The following is a 23,651-nucleotide window of genomic DNA, read 5'->3' as shown; positions in this document are numbered from 1 at the left end:
GCTCTCCTGGAATGCTATCTATCTGAATATCATCACTCATGAATATCTATCCATCCATCCATCATATCTACCTATCCACTCACCCATCCATCATCTGTATCATCCATCCAGCATATCTATCCATCCACCCATCCATCACATCTATCATCAACCCTGAATATCTGTCTATCCATCCATCCTATCTCTCTGTCTGTCTGTCCATCCATACATCCATCCACCCATCATGTCTATCATCAATCTTGAATATCTATCATATCTATCTGTCTGTGCAACCATCATACCTATCCATCCATCCATCCATCACATCTATCATCAATCCTGAATATCTATCCATCCATTCTCTATATCTATCTATCCATCATCATATCTACCTATCCAGCCATCCATCATATCTGTCAATCCATCATATCTATCCATCCATCCATCCATCCATTCATCACAGCTGTCTATCATCAATACTGAATATCTATCCATCCATCCTATCTGTATGTCCATCCATCCATCCATGTCTATCATCAGTCCTGAATATCATATCTGTCTACCCAACCATCATATCTACCCATCCATCCATCCATGTATCCATCATACCTATCATCAATCCTGAATATTTATTTATCCATCTGTTCTATTCATATATCTACCCAGCCATCATATCTACCCATCCATCCATCATACGTATGATCCTAATATCTATTTATCCATGCATTCTATCCACATATCTATCCAACCATCACATCTATCTATCCATCCATCTACCCATCATGTCCATCAATCCTGAATATCTATCCTATCTCTCTGTCTATCCAACCATCATATCTATCCATCCATTACACCTATCATCAATCCAGAATACCTATCCATCCATTCTATCTACCCAGCCATCTTATCTAACCATCCATCCATCCATCCATCCATCATCTCCATCATAAGTCCTGAATATCTATCATATCTATCCATCCATCTAGCATATCTATCTATCCTGGATATCTATCAATCAATTGGTGTATCAGTCTACCTATCTCTATAATGTATCTATCTTTCTATCCATCTCTTTCCATCTATCATTCTATATGTCTACCTAAATATCATCTAGCCAGCATCTATCTACCTATCCATCTGTCTGAATATCATGCCTAATATACATCTATCTACCTACCTATCCATCTATCTACCTAAACCATAACATCCAGGTACCTGATACTCTTTTAGAACAGAGAGCTGAATGAATGAACAGATGAACCGATGAGTAAATGATGTCCATGAAAGGCTCTTGCACTATATCTTAGAACACAAATCTCTAGAATTTTTTCCTGTCTTTTGCTTCTAAAGAGAAGCAGAGCTACCGAGGAGAGGTGGAAGCAAAGCCCCCATGAGCACGCCATTCTCCAGGCAGATGGCGACAAGCAGACAGGGGAATGCAAACGCACACGTCCTGGGAGGGTACCATCCATGGTGGTGCTCCTACACCAGGGGCCATGTGTGTGATGAGGATGTGGTGAGTTTCTGGGGACAGTGTCAGGACAGCTGTGTCCTGTGACTCAAAGCTGTGCCGGGGACCCCTGTGAGAGCTTCCTCCTGTGCAGTGCCACCAGGTGAATGGCATTGCCACAACACCCAACACCATGTGCCCAGAAGACCCATCACCAGAAATAAAGTTTGGGCAGTGTCCCTGCAGCCCCATCCACGCTGAAGAAGCAGGTATTAGATGCCAAGACACAGCTTCGGCATCTTTGCTTAGAAGCAGATTTGTTTCAGGTTGAACACCTTTGCCGAGAAGCGCGCCCTGCCCCAGAGGCAGGAGACTGAGAGAGAATCCATTCTTGGTTGTCTTGAGTATTCCCAAGTGAGAGTTGTGCTGTTCCTTCATGGTTTCATTAAGTGACCGTTGGACAAACACTTTGTCCCAGCAAAATGAACCCTCCTTCACTGCTGGTGAGAATGTAAATGGTGCACACTCTATGGAGAACAGGATGGAGGTTTCGCAAAAAATTAAAAAGAAGAGTTGCCGTATGATCTAGCAATTCCACTTCTGGTTGTTATACGCAGAAGAGGGAAAACTCCAACTTGAAAAGATACACGGAACCCACTGATCACACCAGCACTATTTACAACAGTCAAAACATGGAAGCAACCTAAGCGCCCATCGACAGGTGAATGGGTCAGAAAGATGTGGTGCACACACACAATGGAATAATGCTCAGCCATGAAAAGGAATAAAATAATGACATCGACAGCAACACGGATGAACCCAGAGATTATCACACTAAGTGAAGGAAATCAGACCCAGAAAGACAAGTACCATATGATACTCACTTATATGTGAAATCTAAAAAACCAAAAAATGATACAAATGAATTTATTTACAAAACAGAAGGAGACTCACAGATATGGAGATCAGACTTGTGGTTGGCAGAGAGGAGAAGGTGGGGAAGGAATACATTAGGGATTTGGAATTAACACATGCAGACTACTGTATGTGTACAGCACAGGGAGTTAGATTCAATATCTCGTACTAACCAGTAACGGAAAAGAATCTGAAAAAGAATATGTGTGTATATATAGGGTTGGGCAAAAAGTTCCCTTGGGTTTTTTCATGACGTCTTCAGTTCAGTTCATTCACTCAGTCGTGTCCGAATCTGTGACCCCATGGACTGCAGCACTTCCCTGTCCATCACCAACTCCGGGAGCTTGCTCAAACTCATGTCCGTCGAGTCAATGATGCCATCCAACCAGCTGGTGATGCCATCCAACCATAACATCTTATGGAACCTCAAACAAACGTTCTGGCTCACCCAAGGTATTTATAACTGAAATACTTTGCTGTCTACCTGAAAACTAACACAATATTGCAAATTAAGTATAGTTAAAGAAAATGTTTAAAAAAATAAACACTCCATTCTGGAAGCACGCTCTATCATCTTATACTCATGAAGTATAAACCCAACTCTGGAAGACCTGCTGGTTGCAACCCCAAGCCTAGTGTGCTGGAAGCCCGATGTCAGGTCTGGGGCCTCCTTAGGATTCCATCTGTCGAGGGAATATGGCTAGCTAACCAGCGGTCACTGGTCTTGAAATCCAGGGTGCAGTCTGGCAGGAAACACATACAGTCATTTTGTTAGGATCCCACATGTCCGAACTCTCCACGCTAGACTCTGAGAACCCAAGAGTCGTTCTCAGAGACAGGATGGAGCCTTCATTGACCTGACTGGTGGGCATGGGTCCAGGCAAGAGTCCACCACCCTGTATGAGATGTTCATACGGGTCAACAACTGTGTAAGTTTCTCGTATCAAATCATGATCGTGATATTGGTGTTCTGTTTGTCTTTTTAGCTGCTGTGTCTGGCTTTTTGCAACCCCATGGACTGTAGCCCGCCAGGCTCCTCTGTTCATGGGATTTTCCAGGTAAGAAGACTAGAGTGGATTGCCATGCCCTTCTCCGGGGGATCTTCCTGACTCAGGGACTGAACCCCGGTCTCCTACAATGGCAGACAGCTTCTGAGCCACCAAGGAAGCCTTTCGGTGTTGTTTAAAAAACGGAAATTTATTCTCAGTTTTCTTATAATTTATTTATTTCACATTAAAATAATTTTTCTTTTGGCTGCACCATGTAGCATGTGGGATCTTAGTTCCCTGATCAGGTATCAAACCCACATCCCTGGCACTGGAAGCCTGGAGTCTGAACCACTGGACCACCAGCAGGGAAGACCATTATCTCTCACTTCTGCAGATGCAGGGCTGAGCCCCCTGCAGAGGCTCCAAGGGAGGGTCCTCCCCGCCTCTTCTGGCTTCTGGAGGCTCTGGGCGTCCGTCCCTGGGCTGGTGGCCGCCTCCTTCCCGTCTCTGCCTCCGTCTCCACGTGGCTTCTCCTCTGCATCCATGTCTCTCCTCTTCTGTGTCTTATAAGGACCCTGTCCCTGGGTTTAGGGCCACCCCCGTTCAAGAGGACCTCATCTCAGACCCTTCACTTCACCACATCTGCAGAGAACGTATATTCACATAAGGCCCCACTTCTAGGCTCCACCCATCAGAACCCACTATCCTTCAGGAACATTTTCAGGCTAACGCAGGCTTCTCATTGATTGGCTTAAAACCTTAGGAATCAATCCTCTCCCAGTCCTGACAACCAACCATCCATCGTCCCCCAGTCCTGGAGACCAGACGTCTGAGGTCAAGGGGTCCCAGGGCTGAGCTCCCTCCGGAGTCTCCAGGAGAGGGTCCTCCCCGCCTCTCCCAGCTTCTGGGGGCTCCAGGTGTCCGTCCTGGGGCTGGTGGCCGCCTCCCTCCCGTCTCTGCCTCCATAGTCCCATAACCCCTCCTCTTCCGTAACCAAATCTCCCTCCACCTATCTCTGATAAACAACCTCACGAGCACATTGGTAAGCAAGAACAACGTCCTATCTGAAGACCTCCATTATTATTGGCAGTGATTCTTGTCCCAAATATGAACACATCTGCACGTTCCCAGGTGGCAAAGTGGGAAAGAATCTGCCTGCCGATGCGAGAGACACAAGAGACTGGGTTCAGTCCCTGTGCCGGGAAGGCCCCCTGGAGAAGGAAATGGCAACCCACTCCAGTATTCTTGCCTGGAGACTACCCATGGACAGAGGAGCCTGGGGGGCTACAGTTCAGGGGGTCGCAAAGAGTCAGACATGACTGAGCGACTAAGAAATGACAACCATATTCTGGCTTGAAGGATAACCCACGTCCTGCGGTATAACCCATACTCCAGGAGAAGGACATGCCCATATTGACAGATGACGAACAGAAGGGCCGAGAGCAGGAGAGAGGTTTCGTGTGCCCACTGAAGGGTGAGTGGACAGCAAAGCTGCTGTTCTATGACCGAGACCCGAAAAGGTGGTGGAGGTGGTCCAGACGCCCACGTCCTGTCCACATCTGCATCCTAGAGAGCCCCATGGGGACTGTGTCCCGGGCTCCCCTGGCATCACGTGTCCTACAGAATTACCTACCTCTCAGGAGATGGTCCTTCCATGAGTTGTGGGGTGAGACCCCTGGTGGGAGCCTTGGGGGCCACATATTAGCCCCTAGGAGCCGGTCCTCCTGAAGACGGTGCAGGGTCACATGACCCTTGATCAAGGCAGTAAAGAAGGAAGGCTCAAAGCGTCTGCCTTTCTGGGAGCCAGGAATCACAGATGCATCTCTGGCACGATTCGTGTGTGAGAGAGACAGGAATGCAGGACATCCTCAAAGCTTCCAGATTTCCCTTGAAAGTGTGTGTTTCACCCAAAACGTGTCTATCTACCCCAGGGTCCCACAGTGCCTCTGCGCTTTAAGGAAGGGACACCGCCCATGAGGCTTGCAGGATTTAATGATTCAGAGCACCCAGTACAATTGGACACGTAGTGGGGGATCACAGGATTCATGGCTGAGAACCACACCAGCTCAGGGGTCCACTCAGCATTCCCTGTTTCCCGTGAGTTCCCACCCAGGTCCCGACGGGAGACCCTGGGGGGATACAGAGCCCGGAGGGTCGGGGGGATGAGGGTGATGGAGAGACGCGGTTCAGTACAAACAGACCTGCGAGGGCGGCACTGACCGTGGTGTTCCCCATCAGATCATGCTCTTCCCGGCAGACCGCTCCCGCTGAAGGTCTCCCAGGTCACATCAGCAATGCCCGTCAGCTGGCAGCTTCTGGCCCAGAGCTGCCGCTGAAGCTCTGGGTCGTACGTGGCCTCCAGAGACCGGGTCTCCTTCTCGTTGTAGAGATAGCGGCCACCGAGACCTTCCAGGGCCGGGGTGACCGCAGCGTAGACGGAAGTCCAGGCTCCCTCATCTGGGGTCTGCAGGAGGAAGGAACGCAGAGGAAGATGCTAACTGTCAGAGCAGGTACACGGGGGTCTCGGGAGCCCGCAGATGTCGAGAAGGAGACACAGGGCCCCTTACCGGGGGCCCATGGACTCATCAACTCAAGCCTGGCTGGCCAAGGCTAGGGGAGCTGGCACTCCAAGACCTCGCAATGGTGCACCCTTGTGGGTTGCACATCCACATCGCTCTCATGCATCCCCACACACATGCACAAAGGGCCCCCATTCCTCTGGACGACCCAAAGGAAGCAGCCTCTAAAGAGAAGGCTGGATACATCTCAAGAGAGCGGAGCCCTGTGGCTACAATGAGAAGGTCTTTTTTTTAATGAAGGTGACTCACTCCAGGGCTGAGACAAAGTGCAGGTTCTGGGCACAGACCCTGAGTTTAAATACTCAGGTCTCCAGTCTTTTATTTTTTTTTTAATTCATTTTATTGACATATAGTTGATTTACGAGGCTTCCCAGGCAGTACTAGTGGTAAAGAACGTGCCGGCGATTGTGGGAGACTAGAAGAGATGCAGGTTCGATCCCTGGGTTGGGAAGATCCCCTGCAGAAGGGCATGGCTACCCACTCCAGTGGGCTGTACCAAGTCCCGTGTCCTTGCCTGGAGAATTCCACGGACAGAGGAGCCTGGGAGGTTACAGTCCGTGGGGTCGTAAGGAGTTGGACCCACCTGAAGTGACTTAGCATCCGTGCAGAGTTGATTTACAAGGTTGGGTTAATTCCTGCCATGCAGGGCAGGCTCTATGAAACCAGAATACCAGCTCACTGGGTCAAAGCAGATGGCGGTTCAGCCTCGGGGTTGAACACGTGCTATCTAGCAATTTTAGAGGAAACGTCCAGACGGCAGAGACGTTCTCGCTTTCCAAGCAGGGGAGGAGATACGGCACAAGAACCGGAAAGTCTGAAAAGGAGCTTGAAAGGCATTAGGGTGACAGGAGAAAAGTGGACGCTGGGTGGGAGGCAGAAGGTTGGAATGTAACACATGCTGAGCTTCTGGGCTTAGGGCTGGTGCCTGGGCGTGATCACTGGATTAGAAGATTTGATGTGTGTGTGTGTGTGTGTCTCCACATATACAATGGAACACCACTCAGGCATCAAAAAGGAGGAAATGATGCCATCTGCAGCAACATGGATGCACCCAGACAATATCACGCTTAGAAACATAAGTCAGAGAAAAGCAGATACGGGATGACGTTACTTATATGTGGGATCTAACAGAGACGATACAAATGTACTGGTTTACAAAACGTACCTAGACTCATGGACACAGAAAACAAATTTATGGCTCCCAAAGGGGAAACGGGTCGGGGACTGTAGCCCACCAGGCTCCTCTGTCCACGGGGATTCTCCAGGCAAGAATACGGGAGTGGGCTGCTATTTTCTTATCCAGGGGACCTTCCCGACTCAGGGATAGAACCTCCATCTCCTATGTTAGAAGGCAGATTCTTTACCGCTGAGCCACCTAGGAATCAAGGAAACTCCCTTATCTTATTGTCGAGATAACGGTCGTTCTGGAGCTTGTCATTTTAAATAAACTTCTGGAAATCCACTCAAGTCCCCCTACCCTGGTCCTTCTCCTGTGCCTGCATGAGTCTGTCTCTGGAAGCATGCCCAGAAACAGATTCAGGCCAGGAGACAAGCCCATGGTCACATTTTCTAGATGGAGATAGGCTCAGAACATCTCCTGGGTAGTCATGGTGACAAATATCCTGTTGTTCTTGGTCAGATGGATTGACGTGGAGAGCTGCACTTCTGTGGCAAAAACATGGTTAAATCAGCTCGTGGAGTGAGCCTGCTTCCTAAGTCGGTCATTCTCCGGGCTGAGATCCCAGGGGTCTGTGCCCAGAACCCTCACTTTGTCTCGCCCCTGGAGTGAGTCACCCCCACGGGAAAGACCCTCCTTAATGTAGCCACAGGGCTCCACTGTCTTGAGAGGCGTCCACTCTTGTCTTTAGAGGCTGCCTCCTTTGGGTCTTCCAGCGGGCATTGTCTGCGGAGGAAGGGGTCCACTTCCCCTACACCTCGAAAATCCTCTTATCCGGGTAACAGTCCTTGTGATTGGCGTGTCCAACGGAACACAAGGATGGCTGTTTTAAGAGATGGTGCCTGTGGTGTCCTGGACATGAACTTGGGATGCACACTTTGCCAGAAACTCAGGTACGGTCCGGAGGGACGAGATGTCGTGGGATTCTGTCTGGTGATGTGACTCCCAAGCACAAACACACTGCACCCTCATGCATACACACTCACATATACCCAGGCACAGACATTCACGGGCACACACACCCCCATGCACACACCGATATTCACATGCTCACACACTCACACACCCCCATGCACACAAATGCATCTATATGGATACACAAATATTCACATGCACACACATATACCACCAGGCACATACATGCATTTACACACACATATATTCACATGCACACACTCACATGCACACAAATGCATACGGACGCACAAATATACACATGCACAGATATACTCAATGCACACACACCCAAGTACACACATGTATTCACATGCACACACAAATATTCACAGGCACACACACTCAGAGCACACACACCCATGCACACAAATGCATTTATGAGCACAGGCACACACACCCAGGCACAGACATTCACATGGATACACATACCCTCAGGCACACACATGCATTTACACAGATGCACACAGACTCACAGGCACACACACCCATGCACACAAATGCACTTATATGCATGCAAACACATCCAGGCGCACACATTCACAAGTCTGCACATACATACACCCAGGCAGACACACGCATTTGTATGGATACACAAATATTCACATGCACACACACACACATTCACATGCATACCTTCACACACACACACATATCCCCAGGCACACACAGGCACTTAGATTCACAAATACAAATATTCACATGCACACAGATATATATTCAATGCACACACACATTCCCCCAGGCACACACATGCATTTTCACACACATACAACTATTCATATGCACACACACACAAAACACACAAGTATTTACATACAGACATACACATTCACATTTACACACATATATCTCTGGGAGTTGGTGATGGACAGGGAGGCCTGGCGTGCTGCAATTCATGGGGTTGCAAAGAGTCGGACACGACTGAGCGACTGAACTGAACTGATGTCCTCATGTACACACGTTCACACACACACATGCATACCCTTGCACGCACACACACAACATTCACCCAAGGTGGTCTTGACCATCCAGAGAGTCCTCTGACATAGAAAAGGGACATTTTTTTGAAAAGGAGCCATTCTCGGCACGCACACATCTCGTGGAGGATTAATCACATCCACTTATCCCACTTAAGCACATGATAGATGCCGGGCTAAAAACAGCCGCCCTCGATCACCTACAGAACATTTCCAGGCCTCAGGCAGATGACAGAGAGGAAGGAAATGAGATTTCATTTGTAATGTTTTAATTCCCAAATGTTTTGACAGCTCATGAAACGGACGGTTTTATGCATTTCTTCTTCCCCGCGTCTGACGTCACAGTCCTAAGTCTCAGCCATGAGGATCGTGAGACATCATGCCTGCCTGAAAGGAAGGAGGTCTGAGACGCTGAGAGCCACCAGTGTCAACATAAAGAAGGCAGAACGCTGACGAGTTAATACTTTTGAATTGTAGTGCTGGAGCTGCAGAAGACTCTTGAGAGCCCCTTGGACTGCAAAGAAATCCAACCAGTCTCTCCTAAAGGAAATCAGTCCTGAATATTCATTGGAAGGACTGATGCTGAAGCTGAAACTCCAATACTTTGGCCACCGGATGCGAAGAACGGACTCATTAGAAAAGACCCTGATGCTGGGGAAAGATTGAAGGCAGGAGGAGAAGGGGGCGACAGAGGATGAGATGGTTGGATGGCATCACCGATTCAATGGACATGAATTTCAGCAAACTCCAGGAGATGGTGAAGGACAGGAAAGCCTGGCATGCTGCAGCCCATGGGGTCATCAAGAGCCAGACGTGACTGAGCAACTGTATGAGAACAACAATATTTTTGTGGCCCCGAATACCAAGAAAGATAGTTTAGATAAGAGCTCCCACAACAGGAAGGGGCATTGGGTCGATGGCTGGGTACACACGCATGGAAAAAAGAAACCAAAATAAAAAGCAAAGAGAGCAGAGAGTGGGATTGAAACTGTGCTCAACAGAGCTGGGAGCTGTGTGCTGCAGAGAAAGATGAATGTGTTATAATTACATAATTACACAGCCCTCTGCAGCATTGGAAACGCTTTCCCACATATTATGTCAGCGCCGCTCACAACAATCTTAGGAGATGTCATTATCCAGAATTAAGAAATTACAAAGGTGAGGGGCAGAGTAGAGGGAGGGCAAGGGAGCAGCAGGGTGCACAGGTGGCCAGATCTTGGTTCTTCCGGAGACCCCAACCCTCCCCACCGTCCTCCTGAATCAGGATGGGCATGTCCCCCAAGCTCATGGCCTGACAAGTCCCTTGCGTCTCTGCCAGAATCCCTGAAAACTGCACTTTCTGTGTGTTCCTCTGAGTTGTGGACACACACTCTCAGCAGCCCAGCTGGCACTGGAGGCAGAGACCCCACGGACACACCTCAGGGTCAAACCATCTTTCCTTCTCACCTGCCTGGTACCCCATTTCCCAGACAGGCATCAATGTGCAGCCTGGTGTTCCTGCATCAGAAACCCCAAATGCCTCCTGAGACTTCCTTGTTTCACCTTCCGAGGTCAATGAGTCAAGACATTGTGATGTGCTCTCTGGAATGGTCTTTTTTTTTTCTTCATACTTATATATTTGGCCTTCCCCATGGCTCAGGGCTAAAGATTCCACCTGCCAATGCAGGAGACGTGGGCTCAATCCCTGGGTCAGGAAGATGCCCTTGAGAAAGAAATGGCAACCCACTCCTGTATTCTTGCCTGGAGAATCCCATGGACAGAGGAGCCTGGCGGGCTACAGTCCACGGGGTAGTGAAGAGTCGGACACACATACATTTATATTTATCTGCACCAGGTCTTTCTTGTGGCACGGGGCATCTTTTGTTTTGGCACATGAATTAGGCTGTGGTATGTGAAATATAATTGCCTGACCAGGGATTGAACCCAGGGCCCCTGCACTAGGAGTGTGGAATCTTAGCCACTGGGCCACCAGGGAAGTCCTGGAGTTGTCCTCAAAACAATCTCCTTCTGTCTCTCTCCACACTTTCAATGGCCTCTAACCAGACCCTGGGTTCACCCCCTGTGGATCATGCCCTCTGGTCCATGGGACGCTCCGTGGGCTGTGCTCCATGGATGCTCCGTGGGCTGTGGCCCTTGGGATGCTCTGTAGACTGTGGTCCATGGGATGGTCCAGAGGCTGGAAGCTTCTGATTCTACATCACTGTTGACATCGAGCATCTGGCATCCCTGGATAGGATGCAGCCCCCAAAATCTAAGACACTCACTGCAAGTGGGCAATGACAAGCTTGGGCTTGGGCCAATGACAAGCTCCCGTGTCCAGTCTGGAGCTGGAACCAGGTGTCCTGAGGAGACTTGAGAAAGGGGGAGCTGAGGTCACTTTGAAGGGGTCTGGGGTTCGGATGGGGACCCAGTGAGAAGCGGGCAGTGACAGTATGACCACCCCCATCTTGAGCTGTTTCTGCATCACCAATGGTCCGAGCCTAACTCAGGCTCCTTGGACCCTTGGATTGTTCTTCAGTCACTCAGTTGTTTCCGACTCTTTGTGACCCCATGGGCTGCAGCACGCCAGGCTTCCCTGTCCTTCACGGTCTCCCGGAGTTTACTCCTGTCCATTGAGTTGATGATGCCATCCAACCACCTCATCCTCTGTTGCCCCCTTCTCCTCCCGCCTTCGATCCTTCCCAGCATCAGGGTCTTTTCCAATGAGTTGGCTCTTCACATGAGGTGGCCAAAGTATTGGAGCTTCAGCATCAGTCCTTCCAGTGAACATTCATGCTTGATTTCCTTTAGGATGGACTGGTTGGATCTCCTTGCCATCCAAGGGACTCTCAAGCGTCTTCTCCAGCACCACAGCTCAAAAGTGTCAAATCTTTGGCACTCAGCCTCCTTTGTGGTCCAAGCTAAACCTTCAGCTCAGCTCCGAGGGCTGCACTGTCTGCGTTCTGCCCTCAACACAAGAGCAGATCATCACCACCATATTCCTCCTCTTAGGGCTCGAGAGAATGGCTGAGGAAGCAACAGAGTCAGGAGCAGGGGAGTTCCTGCCTGGTACAGTCATGGGACATGCCTCCTCCATGCTTTATTAAATGTCTTCAGAGCTGTGTGCAGAGGGCGTGTGTGAGACGTCACCCAGCTGCAGGCACTGATTGATGGAACGGTCTCGATTTGCTCATGGAAAGAACCATTTAAGGGCTACCCTGGTGTCTCGGTGGTAAATAATCCACCTGCCAATGCAGGATATTCATGTTCCATCCCCGGTCTGGGAAGATCCCGCATGCCACAGAGCGACTAAGACACCGCAACTACTGAACCTGTGTCTCAGAGCCTGTGCTCGGCAGTAACAGAAGATACCACCTTGAGAAGTCCTCAAGAACCGCAACTAGAGAGCTACCCCGCTCTGTGCAGCTGCAGAAAAGTCCACACAGGAATGAAGACCCAGTGTGGCCAATAAATAAAGAAAACTGTTGTTTTTTTTTAAACATCTCATCTTCATAAATGTATCAACCTGTAATTTTTTTTCTCAAGGGAAAAACTGCCGTGCTCCGGAAACTGGCTCTGAACTTGGAATCAAGTCCATGGTTTTTGGTAAGGTGCAGGATAGAGGTTTCAGAGTGGTGTACCAGGAAGTCCTCTACACGCAAACTCGCAAGTTGCAAACTCGCAAAGATGTGAAGGTGCGTTCCATCAACATGACTGACACCACAGCTCGCCCTCCGTCTACTATTGCTGACAATTCTTCAGCTCTGCCGTCTCCCACCGCCTCTGCCTGCTCAGTCAGTAACTCTTCTGGCCTGATTCCGTCGATGCCAGCCGTTGCCCTGGACGACTGTACTTGTCACGGTACTGCACTGGGAGATTGAAAATGTTTATCTTGTGTTTGCTTTTTGTGCATTCTTTGTGAGAAAAGTACTATACACCTAAGACAGTACAGAACTGTACAGCCGATTGGGTTAGTTGGGTACCCAGGCTAACTCTGTCGGACTCACAAACAGGACTTACGCACGTGCTCCTGGAATGGAACTCGTTTGTACGCAGGGGACTGACTAAAAAGAATGTCACTAAATGATGTAAAGGGACACAAAGACACATTAATCCTACAGACTCCCCCCACCGCCCAGGGATCAAGGGCACACCCTTGTGAGAATTCACACAAGTCACATACACACACATCCATCTAAGGAAGTAATTCGTATAATGTATGGTTGCGTGCGTGCCCAGCTGTGTCTGACTCTCTATGTGACCCCACAGACTGTGGCCTACCAGGCTCCTCTGTCCACGGGATTCTCCAGGCGGGAATAATAGAGTGGGTTGCCATTTCCCTCTCCTGGGGATCTTTGTGACACACAGTTTGAATCTGCGTCTCTTGCACTGCAGGCAGATTCTTTACCATCTGAGCCACCAGGGAACCTTAAATATATACATATGTCCATGTGCTAAGTGGCTTTAGTCGTATCTGACTCTTTGAGACTGTATGGACCACAGCCCACCAGGCTCATCTGTCCATGGGATTCTCCAGGCAAGAACACTGGAGTGGGTTGCCATTTCCTTCTCCAGGGGATCTCCCCAACTTAGGGATCAAACCCAAGTCTCGTGCATTGGCTGGTGGATTTTTTAACCACTGTGCCACCTGCGAAGGCCCTTTTCCATGTACATATGTATATTTATGCATGTGTCTCTAGATACAGATACAGATAAATATTAGTATATCTATTTTTCGGTTTCTCCATCTCCAAAATATTTTCCTCCTGTGTTCTAATATCATTGGTTATGACTGTCCAATGTTACTTCTTTGTATCTTCTTGAAACATAAAATACAGTGGAAAAGAGTATTGGCAACCTACGTAAAAGACACAAATCAGCAGTCAGAATGAACACACAGGCGTGAGTCCAAAAGAGAAAGCCTAATATTTACAACAGCCACATCCATGGAGACGACCTGGATATCAGCAGATGAATGGATAAAGATGTGGTGCATGCATACAAGTGGAATATTAGTCAGCCGCGAAAAAGAACAAGATCATGCCATTTGCACCAACATGGATATCCATCAGCAGATGAATGGATAAAGGACCCACTGTATGGCACAGGGAACCCCACTCGCTATTCTGCAACGATCTAGATGGCCAAACAAGCTAAACAGAGAGTGGACACACGCATATTCACAAATGGTTCACCTTGTCGTACTCCTGAAACTAACTCAACGCTGTAAATCAACTTACAGCTCCAAAATTTTAAAAAATACATAAAATTGTATAAAAAAAAAAAGAAGAGAAAGGCTAAACATCACCAACTCACTGGACCTGAGTTTGAGCAAAGTCCGGGAGACAGTGAAGGACAGGGAAGCCTGGTGTGCTGCCATTCCTTAGGGTCACGATGAGTCGGACATGGCTCAGTGACTGAACAACAACAAAAGCTAACACCGCCTACAGAAAAGGGGAAATGAGACAACCAGACATTTCCAAAAAGGCAACGTTCACATGCCAAGTAATCCCACGGAGACTGTTGAACCACAGGATACTTTGGAAAATGCTAATTAAAACACAGCAAACCCCACTTCCTGCTCCAGGATGCAAGCGTCCAGCAGTTCACTCAAGTTGGCAAAGACTCCACAGTCCAACGCTTAATGTGCATAAAGAAGATGCAAACCATCTGGAAACAGTGACAGATTTTATTTCCTTGGGCTCCAAAACCCCTGCAGATGGTGACTGCAGCCATAAAATTAAAAGACGCTTGCTCCTTGGAAGGAAACCTATGACCAACTTAGGCAGCATATTAAAAACAGAGACATTACTTTGCCAACAAAGGTCCATCTAGTCAAGGCTATGGTTATTTCTAATGTATGGATGTGAGAGTTGGACTATAAAGAAAGCTGAGCACCGAAGAAAGGATGCTTTTGAACTGTGGTGTCTTCTCAAGGAGAAGACTCTTGAGAGTCCCTTAGACTGCAAGGAGATCCAACCAGTCCATCCTAGAGGAAATCAGTCCTGAATATTCGTTGGAAGGACTGATGTTGAAGGTGAAACTCCAACCCTTTGGCCACCTGATGCAAAGAACTGACTCATTGGAAAAGACCCTGATGCTGGGAAAGATTGAAGGCAGGAGAAGGGGCGACAGAGGATGAGACGGTTGGATGGCATCACTGACTTTAAACGGACATGAGTTTGAGAAAGCTCTGCGCGTTGGTGAAGGACGGTGAAGGACACGGAAGCCTGGCGTGCTGCAGTCCATGGGGTCGCAGAGAGTCGGACACGATTGAGCAAATGAAAAACAAAATCATGTTGAATTCTCAGCACTGAGACTGTACACTGGAAAACCTGTCTTTTAAAACCAAATGGAATTCCCAGGCAGCGTTGACATAGGAGGCCCTTCTAGTCATAATGCCCCTGCCTTTGATGTTCCCAACAGAAAGTGAGAAATGGCGGTCTGCGGAAGACCGAACCTGCAGGGAACAGCAAAAAACCAGAAAGAACCCACGTAGTCTTACCCCAGAGAAAGGATCTGAACCGCGTCATATGTGCGGGTGGATGAGTTCACAAGGACAGGAGTCAATGATGCACTTTGACATACATCAACGTGGGCAGCTCTCAACATTTAATACCACATGTAGTGAGATAAAGTGTGACCTCCCCCAAGAGACAGATCTAAGTGTGTGAATGCACGCGTGCTGAGTCGATTCAGCCCTGTCTGACTCTTTGCGACCCCATGGACTGTAGCCCGCAAGGCTCCTCTGTCCATGGGATTCTCCAGGCAAGAACACTGGAGTGGGTTGCCATGCCCTCCTCCAAAGGATCTTCCAGATTCAGGGATGAACCCCCGTCTGCTGCACTAAAGGCAGAGCCACCTGGGGAAGCCCCAAAACACCGGGCATTGGTGATGAATTCAGCCTCCAGCCCCTCTCTCCCTTGAGGTCAGAAGGTTAAGACTGAAAAGTCCCACCCCTTAATGGCCAGTTGGTTGCGCTGGCAACCAGCCCCTCCCCACCCTAGGGCAAGTTCCAAAGGTCACACATTTACACAGCAAGGGGAGCCTTTCGGGATCTCAGCACTTGGGAAATTCCAAGGGTTTTAGGAGCTCTGAGCCAGAAAAGGGGACAAAGAAAAAAAAAAACAAACACACTTCTTATCATAGACCACAAGATCGCAACCATCAAGAAAGATGTGAGCAAAATGAAAGACTACTTGCTTTCAGACAGAAAACAGCAGCATCTGAAATCTCAACGCTCTCTAAAGTTAAAAATTCCCCCTCCTGTTAGATTTGTTCAGGTGAGATGATTATAGTATAATCATATTATTATATGACTATATACATATTACTGTATTACTATAATCATATAAGCATCCAGTCATATATACTTATAAGTTAGCATACTGATACTTATATAGTCATATAACATATTACAGCATTTTATAGTCATATAAGTATAGTGTACTATAGTCAAGACTATGGTTTTTCCCGTAGTCATGTATGGATGTGAGAGTTGGACTATAAAGAAAGCTGAGCGCCCAAGAATTGATGCTTTTGAAGTGTGGTGTTGCAGAAGACTCTTGAGAGTTTCTTGGACCGCAAGGAGATCCAACCAGTCCATTCTAAAGGAAATCAGTCCTAAATATTCACTGGAAGGACTGATGCTGAAGCTGAAACTCCAATCCTTTGGCCACCTGATGCGAAGAGCTGACTCATTTGAAAAGAGCCTGATGCTGGGAAAGATTGTAGGCGGGAGGAGAAGGGGACAACAGAGGATGAGATGGCTGGATGGCATCACTGACTCGATGGACGTGAGTCTGAGTGAACTCTGGGAGTTGCTGATGGACAGGGAGGCCTGGCGTGCTGCAGTCCATGGGGTCACAAAGAGTCAGACACGACTGAGCGACTGAACAACAATAAGATACAAGTTGTAAAAACCTAACCATCACCTGAACACAGAAGTACGAGCAAATGATTAAACAGAAGGAGACCTCTTCATCCTAAAATGTTTTTTTTTCCGTATTTGTAAAAATCATCTAAAAGGTGGTTTAGAAATATAATCTGGTCAGTCAAGAAGCGCTCAATTCAAAAAAAAAAAATTAATGCACAATGTGAGAACTGGTAGTTAAGCTTTCTTTCGGTCAAAATGAGGACTGCAGACCAGCAGACAGCCCTTCAGATAGCTCTGAGAGACTGCTCCAAAGAGCCAAGAGGGGGAAGGTCGGTATATAAGTGATTTTGTTGAAGGGGAAGTGCGTGCAGTCAAACACGTATTATTCTACGAAAGGTTTCTGCTGGTCACGGGGAGCAGTCATCACCATCAGGACTTTTGGTGATTTTCTAGATATGGAGAGATGAAATAATCGGGCTCATGAAATGGGCTCCTGAAAATACCTGGCCATCTGAAGACCTGTCCTGTCGGTCCTTCATGGAGCACAGATGTCTCCTGTCTGCTGTCCACGCTGAGCCCCCTTCAGGGAATGTGGAAGGTGTGGAGCTGTATCAGAGCTTGACTGAATCCTTGCAGAGGTGGACACAAGATGCCCATGGCAACTGCCAGTGTGTTGTTGACAAAGGGTAATACCAGAGACTGGGGCTTCCCTGGTGGCTCAGTGGTAAAGACTCCGCCTGCAGTGCGAGAGACCCAGGTTCGATCCCTGGGTCGGGAAGATCCCTTGGAGAAGGACATGGCAACCCACTCCAGTATTTTTGCCTGGAGAATCCACATGGACAGAGCCTGGCGGGCTACAGTCCACAGAGTCACGAAGAGTCCGACACAGCTGAGCAACATAACACAGCACCCACGTCTCATTCACAAGAGGAAATGAGATTTTAAATGAAACCAGAGAGGGGAACCAGGTGATACAGGAGAGGTGGGTTTTGATGTCCCGGTGACGGAGATGTGATCACAGCTGGTGTTGGCTGCTTGCTGGGGACAGTCGCCTCTGCTTGTTCACATCTGCCAGAATCTGGGTTCCGTGGGTGGTCCCGGAATTCCGGACCAAGGGGAACCCGGAGGCGGAGAACTGGCGACAATCACGGCTGTTGACGGCGTCCACCCCGCCCCTCCAGAGCTCTGGCCATCACGGTTGCTAATCTCCGAGATCCCACAGAGACGACGAAATGAATTCTGCACACCTGCCAAGACTGTGGAGGTGGGTGATTTACCCGACTCCCATCGGGCAGTCAGCACCTCCCACGGAAAAGATTACGGCTAGAGGAGCGATGTAATTCCAGCAAGAAGCCAGATGACCGTGCAGCAAAGACAATCTGACGGGTAACAGCAACAAAATGCAGACTTACACGAACTGCATTTGGGCTAGGGACACCGTTCTACATCAGCACACGTGTGTTGTGGGAGGTTGGGGTCCACATTTTCCATGTCTGTGTCCTGAAGCCTAGGGGCTTGGTGGCTCACTTGGTAGAGAATCTGCCTGCCATGCAGGAGACCCAGGTTCGATCCCCGGGGTAGGGAAGATCCCCTGGAGGAGGAAATGGCAACCGCCTCCAATATTCCTGCCTGGAAAATCCCATGGACAGAGGAGCCTGGCAGGCTACAGTCCATGGGGTTGCAAAGAGTCAGACACGACTGAGCCTCTAACACACAGAGCTCATCCTCTAGCTAAACAAACTCCTTCTCGAGAATTTATCCTAAAGAGAAAATCACACAAAGATCCCAACAGACATCTCTCCAAAGAAAGACATACAGACGGCCCTCGGGTCCATGAAAAGATGCTCAATGTTGCTGGTTATTAAAGAAATGCAAATGAAAACTCCAATGAGGGGACTCCTCACATCGGTCAGACAGAAATAAAGCAAAAGTCACTCAGCTGTGTCTGACTCTTTGTGACCCCAGGAATATACAGTCCATGGAATTCTCCAGGCCAGAATAGTTGAATGGGTAGCCTTTCCCTTCTCCAGGGGCTCTTCCTGACCCAGGAATCTAACCCAGGTCTCCTGCATTGCAGGCGGATTCTTTACGAGCTGATTCTTTACCAGAATGGTATGGAAATTCCTTAAAAAAAAAAAAACCTAAAAATAGATCTACCATCTGACCCTGCAATCTTACTGCTAGGAATATATCTGAAGAAAGCCATGCTTAGAAAAGATACCTGCAACTCAACCTTCACAGCAGTTTTGGTGGGAATGTATACTTGGGTAGGCATTATGGAAAACGGTATGGAATGTTCTCAAAAAACCAGAAACAGATACGATCTGTTTCATACGATCCTGTGATCCCACTACTGGGGGATATACCTGGAGAAAATGATAATTAGAAAAGACATGTGCCCCCCAGGGTTCATCGCAGCAATATTTACAATCACTGAGACATGGAAGCAACCTCAGTATCCATCAACAAATGAACGGAGAAAGAAGACGTGGAGCCTGGAAACGGTAACACAGCAGCATCGAGGAGGGTAAAGTCAGATCTGCCCGCGGACCGTAGCAACACCCCCAGCGTCGGGGCCTTTACCTTGAAGACCCACCAGCCCAGGAGCTTCTTGACAAGCCGGGTGCCCCAGAAGACGTATCTGTAGAGGTCGGTGTCCACCACGCCGGGGTCGGCCACGCTGGCGGTCACGGGCATGCCCTGGGCAGTCAGCAGCGCCTGCAGATGGTAGGTGAACAGCACCAGGGCCAGCTTGCTCTGGGCGTAGGCTGCGTGCGCTGAGTAGTAGGTACTGCAAGAGCAAAGAGGAGAGGCCGTGAGACTCGGGCATCTGGATGTCGACGCTGCCCTCGCCCAGCCGTGGACGACAGCGCCAGGCACGGGTTGACGGCGTCTAGAGACATGCCCGAGATCAAGCGGGCTGTGCTGAGTCGCTCAGTCGTGTCCGACTCTTTGCAACCCTGTGGACTGCACCCCACCAGGCTCCTCCGTCCGTGGGATTCTCCAGGTGAGAAGACTGGAGTGGGTTGCCATGCCCTCCTCCAGGGGATCTTCCAGACCCAGGGATGGAACCCAGGTCTCCTGCACTGCAGGCAGATTCTTTACCGAATGAGTCACCAGGGGAGCCCATGTGTGTTACCTGCAGTGTGGCGATCTCCTGGGATGCTACAGGGTGATTACTAGGATGGAGATTTCACCTAATATAGGGTCAGGGACCTGGCTGCTTTAGATCCAGAGGCTCGGGGCAGCAGTTGCTAGAGGGCTTGGTCATCTATAGAGACGTCTGTCCTGTGATTCTGGAGCAGGGCTCCACACCTGTGACCATTTTTTTTTTTTTTCTCCTTGGAATGTTCAACGCTTGGGGAAGATGCTATGACGGATGTACTCCTCTAGCGCACGATAACCACCACCGTCCACTCCTTTTTTGGCTTCCTACCATCAGAGACTATGTTATGAGGTTGGACGTGGGCACCACTTAATGAAAACCACAGGGCTTTCCTCTGACAGTCCAGTGGTTAAGACTCCTTCACCTTCCAATGCAAGAGGTGTGGGTTTGATCCCTGGTCAGGGAGCTAAGATCCCACATGCCTTGTGGCCAAAATACCAAAGCATAAAACAAGTAATATGGCATTAATAAGAAATTCAATAAAGACTTTAAAAACAGTCCCCATCAAAAAAAAAAATTATTTAAATAAATAAAACCATAATGGTTGGTCCCTTATACCTATCCTTTCCCAGAAAGTAGCGTTCCTGGAATGTAGAAGAGAATTCACTGCAGAGAAAATATCACTCCAGGCAAACTAACTGTGGTGTCTTCAGTTCAGTTCAGTCCAGACGCTCAGTCGTGTCTGACTCTTTGCGACCCCGTGAATCGCAGCACGCCAGGCCTCCCTGTCCATCACCAACTCCCGCAGTCTACTCGAACTCACGTCCGTTAGGTCGGTGATGCCATCCAGCCATCTCATCCTCTGTCATCCCCTTCTCCTCCTGCCCCCAGCCCCTCCCAGCATCAGAGTCTTTTAGCTAGTAAATTTATGCATAGCTACATAGCCTGCGTAAAATGAAGAGCTCGTTAATATCTCTACTGGGGACTTTCCTGGCAGTCCAGTGGCTAAGAATCTACCTGCCAACGCAGGGGCTATGTGTTTGATCCCTGGTCAGGGAGACAAGATCCCACATGCCTCACGGTAAAAAAACCAATACATAAGAGACAATAGTGTAAAGCAATTACATTCCAGTGAAATTTTTAAATTTTAAATTCTTTAAAATTTAAATTTTAAATTTTAAGAATAAATAACAAAGACCAGTTTTGAGGCTTTTATCCTTTTTTTTTTTTCATCAACAATAAATCTATAAATAAAAAACCCAAGTGATTTGTGCTTGAAAAGCTAGCACTTGAAATTGTGAAAGTTACATTAAAACGTGAGAATTCAACTATTCACAGGAAACAACAGAAGCTACATTGTAACACATTCAATACCTACTTCAGAAATGGCCCACGTGGAAAAAAAATAACAAGTCTGAAACATAAAGAAAATCAAGGAAGTCTTCCTGGCAAAATACTTGACGTCTGATTCATGGGGGATCGGTCATTGTCTTCCCGTCCGGAGTTCTTTTCCTGTAATTTTGTGGATGTGAACGCAGCCCCACTCGTGTTTCTTCTTCTGGTTCAACGTGCCCCAGATTCTACATTATTCTCCATTTTCAACTCCAGTGGTGACTCTTAACATTCGGAGAAAATCCATCCACGGAATTCACCCTTGTGGGAACTTAAGGCAGTCAAAGATGAAAAAGAAAGAAATCCATCCTGACATGAGAAGCAAAAAAAAAAAAAAAAGCACTCGCTGGAGTTCAATGCCTCTTACTCACAAAGGCTCTTACTAAACAGGAATTGAAAATTGCATTAAATGAACTAAATGGACTCAATGATTCAGAAAAGCAAAATCGGGAAACATGACCGAGGAAAAGCACACAAGAGGGAAAAAAATGAGAAAAGGGAAATACTTAGATGTAGAAAACAGGACAAGCAATGATAAGACTGAGAAATGAAGTCACGTAAGTGTCATTGACTAGTGAGGCTTTCTGGAAAAAAAAAAAAAAAAAAACCACCTCAAGCTGTTTTGTAAATTGCACACGTGGGCTCTCGGCTGTCAGAATGTGACAACCACGCCAACACCCTCGGGGACTCCGTCCCACCTCCTGCCGTCTCCCCGGGCAGCAACTTTCTTCCTTGTCAGCAGGCTCCCACGGCGTCGCGGGCAGCCAGCCGCTTGTCACAAGAGGCCACCTGCAGACTCTGAGGTTCTGCCAGGGGCGCCCTGCAATTTAAGCTGGAGAATAAGCCCCGAGTCCTTTGTCTCAGCGATGAGTAAAAGGGCAGGTCGGTCAAGGGTGACGCAGGACGAGCTTTGGCAGAGCATTTGCCAGAGGAACTCCAAACACATCTTTTGTTGGAGGGAGTAACGGAGACGATAATACAGCAGAGTTGCAAGCACAAATGCCCTCCCCCGGATCCACGACAACCCCCCAATTATAGTTAAGATGCCTGTTTCTGGCAAGTTGTTCCTCTCTCTTCCCAGCAGGGGAGGAGAAAGCTCCAGGAATGAGGGGGTTATGAAGTACAGGGAGGTAAAGGCTCAACTTTGCTGTTGGCATTTGACTGTTTCTACAGCACACACATCCGTTTGCTCCTGAATCAACAGGGCTGTTTGGGAGAGAAGGACAGTCGTCAAGTTGAGAAAGAAGAGAAGACGCCGGAAATGTCCAGCTTCCTTAAAGGAAAACTGATCCATTGACAGAATTATGGCTTACCTCTATGGAGACTACTATGCAGGTTCTTTAAAAAAATGAAAAATAAAACCAAGCTATGACTAGCAACCCCACTCCTGAGTATATGTCCTGAGAAAAAGCACACTTCAAAAATGCACGAGAATACCAATGTTCACTGCAGCTCTATTGACAGTAGCCGGGACCTGGAAGCAACCTAGACGTCCATCAGCAGGTGAATGGATAAAGAGAATGCCGTAATACGTACGTGGAATATTACTAAGCCATAAAGAAGGGAAGACATTGGGTCATTTCTCACAATGTGGATGGACCCAGAGTATCTGTCACACAGATTGCAGTGACTCAGAAAGGGAAAGACAATTACTGTATATTAATGCATGTATAGGGAATTTGGATGGAGAAGGCAATGGCAACCCACTCCAGCACTCTTGCCTGGCAAATCCCACGGACGGAGGAGCCTGGTCGGCTGCAGTCCGTGGGGTCGCTAGGAGTCAGACACGACTGAGCGACTTCCCTTTCACTTTTCACTTTCATTCATTGGAGAAGGAAATGGCAACCCACTCCAGTGTTCTTGCCTGGAGAATCCCAGGGACGGGGGAGCCTGGTGGGCTGCCGTCTCTGGGGTCGCACAGAGTCGGACACGACTGAAGCGACTTAGCAGCAGCAGCAGTAGCAGGGAATTTGGAAAGTTGGTACCGAGGAACCCATGTGCAGGGCAGGAATACAGAAACTGATGTAGAGACAGACATGCAGACATGGTGTCTGGTGGGGAGAGCAGAGGGTGGGACGAACTGAGAGAGTAGCACTTACATCTATCCACCACCACGCGTAACATAGCTAGCTAGTGGGGAGCTGCTGTGCAGCACGGGGAGCTCAGCGTTGTGGTCTGAGATGACCTAATGGGGTGGGATGAGGGGTGCAAAGGAACGTCAGGAGGGAAGGGATTATACGTATGCACATAGCTGATTCACTTCATTGCACAGCAG

General features: G+C 48.4%; 1 protein-coding gene across 3 annotated transcripts in view; it reads right to left on the bottom strand.

Annotated features, from left to right (window-relative positions):
• Positions 1-2,352: 2,352 nt before the first annotated feature.
• The window catches only part of DHRSX (dehydrogenase/reductase X-linked), a 147,474-nt gene continuing 126,175 nt past the window's right edge, over positions 2,353-23,651 (bottom strand). The window contains exons 6-8 of one of the 3 annotated variants that reach the window (XM_070366094.1): positions 19,462-19,669; positions 5,554-5,797; positions 2,353-2,835 (exon numbers count right to left, since the gene is read on the bottom strand). In XM_070366094.1, coding sequence (XP_070222195.1) covers positions 5,573-5,797; positions 19,462-19,669 — 433 coding nt within the window. In that variant the 3' untranslated portion in view covers positions 2,353-2,835; positions 5,554-5,572. Of the gene's footprint in view, positions 2,836-2,855; positions 3,976-5,307; positions 5,798-19,461; positions 19,670-23,651 lie in introns of those variants that run through there. The other 2 variants (XM_070366096.1, XM_070366093.1) reach the window with 2 other exon arrangements.

Source organism: Bos mutus, chromosome X (assembly GCF_027580195.1).
Source record: "Bos mutus isolate GX-2022 chromosome X, NWIPB_WYAK_1.1, whole genome shotgun sequence".
Taxonomy (NCBI): Eukaryota; Metazoa; Chordata; class Mammalia; order Artiodactyla; family Bovidae; genus Bos; species Bos mutus.
The sequence above is the reverse complement of the archived record's forward strand: the minus strand, read 5'-3'. Positions and strand labels throughout refer to the sequence as shown.